Below are 5,000 nucleotides of genomic sequence, written 5' to 3'. Positions count from 1 at the left end.
CAAAACCAATTCTTGTGTTTATTTTCCGTCATGAAATAACTTTTCTGGACCCCCACGTGTTAGTTCGCCTAATGCCTCTCCGCCAGGGCACCGTAACCCTAGTGTGTCTGTTTTAATGCCTTAGTGATGATGGATAGTGTGCGCTTTGTTATAGCCTAGTAATCCTTAAATATTGAAAAAGTGGAAACTCCTTACATGAGTGACCACAGCTTCATTCAAATGAAAAGAAAAACAACAATGTCATATATTGTCAGATTTTATTCAATTTGAAGTAAAGTCCGTCCAGAAAAACAGCCGTGTAGCCTATACAGACTTATTTGAAGACTCATTTCTATGCAACCTGTTCCTCAGGGACTGAAATCCACAATTATACAAGCGCTTCTCGCTCACTACAGCAAACTCGGTCCCGCGCTGTTTAAAGTCATTTCTAGGGATATGTGACCTCATCTCCAGCTCCCTCGTAAGAAACAAGTGATACGTTTTGCAGCAAAGGATAAGACAACTTAGCGGGGAGTTGGGTGAGAAACGCGCTCTCCAGCACTCAAACAGGCTGCCCACTGAACTGCGCCTGCGTGCTGTGCAAGGAGCGCCAAATTTAGCGGGAGGAGGTTCTAGCTCGGGGCCAGCTTTGTCTCAGAGATCTGTTTACAGTCTTAAATGTCAACCTTGTTCCTCCTCGCGAGCATAACTTCACTCGTACGCGCACGCTCACACACAGGCAGAGGAGCACTCGCTCCAACAGCGCAACTACATGATGACGAGACGGCCAAGACACAGGTATGGGGCATAAGTTCTACAGGAGTCACTGGGCTCTTCTCGAGGATTTTCAGCGTTAACGGTATAACCCCATAGACGTGTAAGCTTGTGGTTATTGTGTTTATTTTTTTGTTTTTTTTCTGGGCTGGGAATTCACAAATATTTTACTCGTTGACAAAGAGAAATTGTTAATGTGGACTATTATTCTAGCGAAAAGGTTAGCAAATATGTGTGTGTGAGTTAATTGCGTGTGTGTGTTGTCGGCTTTGGTTGGAGTAGCCGCTATAGAGCAGGTGGGCAGATGGCATGTGCGCAGCTCGCGCCGTGCTCGCGCGGTTCGGCACGGACTCTTCATTCATTAATATTTGGAAGGGCAGGTAGTGCCTCTGCCAGTCAGTAGCATTGCTATCTCGGATTTTTTGCAATTGATAATTCATCATAAATTGTTGAAGCTACATTTACGCTACCAATGTTTGCATATGCCGAACACGGCGTCTAGAGAGGTTGTGAGAGTAAATGCAAAGTTTTCGAAATCGTTTTGCTATGGTCTTGGGCTATAGTTTTGCCCAGTTTGCGCTCTTTTATTTGTTTAAGAGCGTAGTCTTCCAACCCAATGTTAAGAGCATACTATCATGAAATCCCGCGGTTTGTACTAATAAGTTGCTGACTCCCTTGACACTTGTTTGCGAAATTACTGAACCGAGTAGTGTGTCCCCCTCTAAACAGAAAAGTTGTGTTCAAACCGAACACCATGGCTTCACGTATCCTACAAATAAATTCGCTGCTGTATGTTCTCAAGCTCACACTACTTGTATACTATATTTGACATGTAATTTGCTATTAAACGATAAGAGATTTGTCATGGCTGAACAGGGTCGCTCCTCCGGACATACGAGAGCGAGACATCAGACTGTAGTTGCACTGTCACACTTGTTGCTAGTCCACTTGTCTCTTATCGTGGAGTGGACACACACGTGTTCGCCTATTTTTTTGTGTTTAGAGACAATAAAAGACGCATGGCAGCGTGGCTGAATTATTTTTCTTTGTTTGCGTTTATTTTATTCCCTAAAATGAATGCCTAATTTTATTTGTAAAAAATACTGTCATAGGTGTCTCTTCGCGAAAGAGTTGTTTTTCACAATATCAGTGAAGTTGAGCTGAGCATGATAGCCTATACGCTCACCAGTAGGCTATCCTAGTATATAATGGCGTATAGCGTTCATTATATTCATAAATGAACTTATTGGTCAGACATGATTACTTTTCTTTCAAAGAAGATCAATGTGTAGTTTTCGCCATGTTTCCTTTGTCCCCTCAGCCAAGTTGTTAAGGAAGTGAGTGTGTTGCACTCTTGCGGTAGGCAATCTGAGTCGTGCATCTGCGACGGTCTGTGAAAATGCCAATCCGGGTAGCCTACGAGAGAGCACCTAACTCTCTCATATCGCGACCCACCGAGGCCTTACGCTCGGAAGCCATCCTTTCTGTCACCGGTCGAGGTCTACCTGGCCTTATCCGTGCATGTGATTGGTAGACGCGCTACCAGGTGGGGTGATAATAGGTATTGCTCCAACAATACAAACGCAGGTCCTGACATGCAGCGTTCGTGAAGATTAAACATTGCGAGTCATCATTCTCACCCTGAGTCTCTGTGGAAACCGAAAACATCAGAACCAGTTTTTCCAAATATGTACCCTCCATGTCCCCATTTCTAACCTGTCTCCAATCCTGCAGGATTGACTGGTTCAGGCAGTCTGCTATCCTGTTTTTTATAATTTTTTTCTCTCTCTTTCTCTTTCCATGACTTGTATGGCTTATTGGATATGTCTCACCCATGTGAAGGGGAGTGGAGTCTTGTGTTGTGTTTGTCTTCTCTAGGTCTTGTGTCACTCACTTTCACTCTCTCTCTCCCTCCCCCTCTCTTTCCTTCCTCCTTTGCTTCCTTCTCTCCCTTTCTCTGTCGTACACCCTCACCCACTCTTCTCTTTCATTCTTCCTCTCTTTCCCTCCCTCCATCCCTCACACTCCCCTTTTTCTACTCTTTTCTTATTTGTGTTCCTTGCCCATACCCCCTCTCCACCTCCACCTCTCTCTCTCTCTATCTCTCTCTCTATCTATCTATCTATCTATCTCTCTCTCCTTCCTTGTCCTCCTCCTTGTTTCTCTACCTCCTCCTCATCCCTCTCTCCTCCCTTATCCCCCCTACAGTGTTTACAGCAGTGAGGAGGAGGATGAGGAGGTGGAAACGTACGACCATGACTACGACGGCTCACTGGCCAAGGGAGCCAAGCGCCACCTGGGCAAGACACGCTGGACCCGGGAAGAGGTGTGTGTGTGTGTGTGTGTGGGTGTGTGTATGTGTGTGTGGGTGTGTGTATGTGTGTGGGTGTGTGTATGTGTGGGTGTGTGTATGTGTGTGTCTGTGGGTGTGGGTGTGTGTGTCTGTCTGTGTTTGTGTTTCTTCTTCTCTGTTTGATTTTCTCACATTCTTGCTCTCTTTCTCTTTCTGTCTGACTATCTGTTTTGTGTGTGTGTGTGTTGTGGGGGGGGGGGGGTGTGAATATATGTGGTTGTCAATTTTCAATTTATTTGCACTTATAGAGCGCCAAAATATTACACATGTCTCATAGCGCTTTACAGAGTGTTAGACAATCAGAGAAAAGAAAAGAGTGTTAGACAATCAGAGAAAAGACAAGAAGGTTGTGTGTTCACACGAGAGAGAATGTGTGCATGCATGGTTAATAACCAACATGTTAAAAACTAGCAACATCACACAGACCTTAAGTCCTTCTTCCGAACCATAGTCTGCCCTCCCCTAATCTCTATGAATAAGGCCAACCATAGTCTGCCCTCCCCTAATCTCTATGAATAAGGCCAACCATAGTCTGCCCTCCCCTAATCTCTATGAATAAGGCCATCACAGGCTTGAAGAGACGCTAGCTACATTCTCTTTCTCTGCACATATGGACTGTTTCACTTGCCAGCGGAGTCTGTGAACAGCTTTCTCCGTCATAGTATCCAACAGTATCCTTATTGACACCCCATAATATCCAACAGTATCCTTATTGACATCCCATATTATCCAACAGTATCCTTATTGACATCCCATAATATCCAACTGTATCCTTATTCTGCCCTACAAAGGCAAAAGGCAGTAACTGACCAGAGTGTCAAACTGAGAAAAATGACTTTAAAGTTTTTTGTTTTGTCTACACAAATGTATTATAGGTAGATCAATGAAAATCTGGTGAATTGTTGCCCTGATGAAGAAATGTGTGTATATAAAAAAACTTGTGCTCAAAGTTGACCTTTGACCCTTATTTGTCAGATACTGTACTCTGCCTTTGTATTATGTACTAAAAATAAGGAGTCGTGCAAAGGCAAAAGGCAGTAACTGACATATAATCAATATTTGCTACCAAAGGCAGAGTATGGTAACTGTACTTGTGCGTCGAAGAACAAAGCCAAAGAACAGTAACTGCAGTTGTGGCTCTCCGCCATGGTTGCTTGTATGGTTTTGGGAGTTACGGTGAACACTACCCTCTATTTTTTTTTTTTAAAAACAGTCAAATTGAATATAGATATTTATACACATGATAAAGGAAGTCTTTAATATCCCAAAAATGACATTAACTCATTTTTGACCAAAAATGCAGTTACTGCCTTTTGGCTTTGTAGGGCAGTATTGACACCTCATGGTTTCAACCACTATATGGTTTTGTCACAACTGATCAGGCTAACTCAACAGAGAAAGGAGAAAGGCCTTACTTGCAGTGGAAGTTTATTATATTCTTATTGTTAAATATATCATATATTGTATTATAGAAACATGGTAAATGGTTCTTTTATGATTCTTTACTCATTTGATTTTATTTCAGCACTAATGTTTGTTATGTAAGTGTGTTGATGACAGAGAGATAGTTTAAGGTGTGGAGCGTTGCTATGTACCGACAGACCACCAATGACAATATGCTACTGTGAGAAGTTGTATGAAGTCTTAACTTTGACAGGTCAATAATACACTTTTATTGTTTTCTAGGATGAGAAGCTAAAAAAAATGGTGGAACTCAATGGCACTGAAGACTGGAAAGTGATCGCCAGCTTTCTTCCAGTAAGTTTATTTATAAGTAGTGTTTGTTGTGATAGCCTGGATGTGTGTGTGTGTGTGTGTGTGTGTGCGTGCGTGTGCGTGCGCGCGCGTGCGTGTGTGTGTGTGCGCGCGTGTATGTGTGGTCACAGGTCATGTG

The 5,000-nt window shown here is 43.0% G+C and overlaps 1 protein-coding gene across 1 annotated transcript in view; it reads left to right on the top strand.

The window, feature by feature from the left end:
• The first annotated feature begins 639 nt into the window (after positions 1–639).
• myb (v-myb avian myeloblastosis viral oncogene homolog) overlaps positions 640–5,000 on the top strand; it is a 17,143-nt gene continuing 12,782 nt past the window's right edge. The window contains exons 1-3 of the mRNA XM_076271761.1: positions 640–777; positions 2,962–3,079; positions 4,793–4,864. Coding sequence (XP_076127876.1) covers positions 752–777; positions 2,962–3,079; positions 4,793–4,864 — 216 coding nt within the window. The 5' untranslated portion in view covers positions 640–751. The remainder of the gene's footprint in view (positions 778–2,961; positions 3,080–4,792; positions 4,865–5,000) is intronic.

Source organism: Alosa pseudoharengus, unplaced genomic scaffold, assembly GCF_046254945.1.
Source record: "Alosa pseudoharengus isolate Yale_2024_CS ecotype anadromous, Long Island Sound unplaced genomic scaffold, YU_APseudo_1.1 YU_APseudo_1.1_scf_7, whole genome shotgun sequence".
NCBI classification, from domain to species: domain Eukaryota; kingdom Metazoa; phylum Chordata; class Actinopteri; order Clupeiformes; family Clupeidae; genus Alosa; species Alosa pseudoharengus.
The sequence above is the reverse complement of the archived record's forward strand: the minus strand, read 5'-3'. Positions and strand labels throughout refer to the sequence as shown.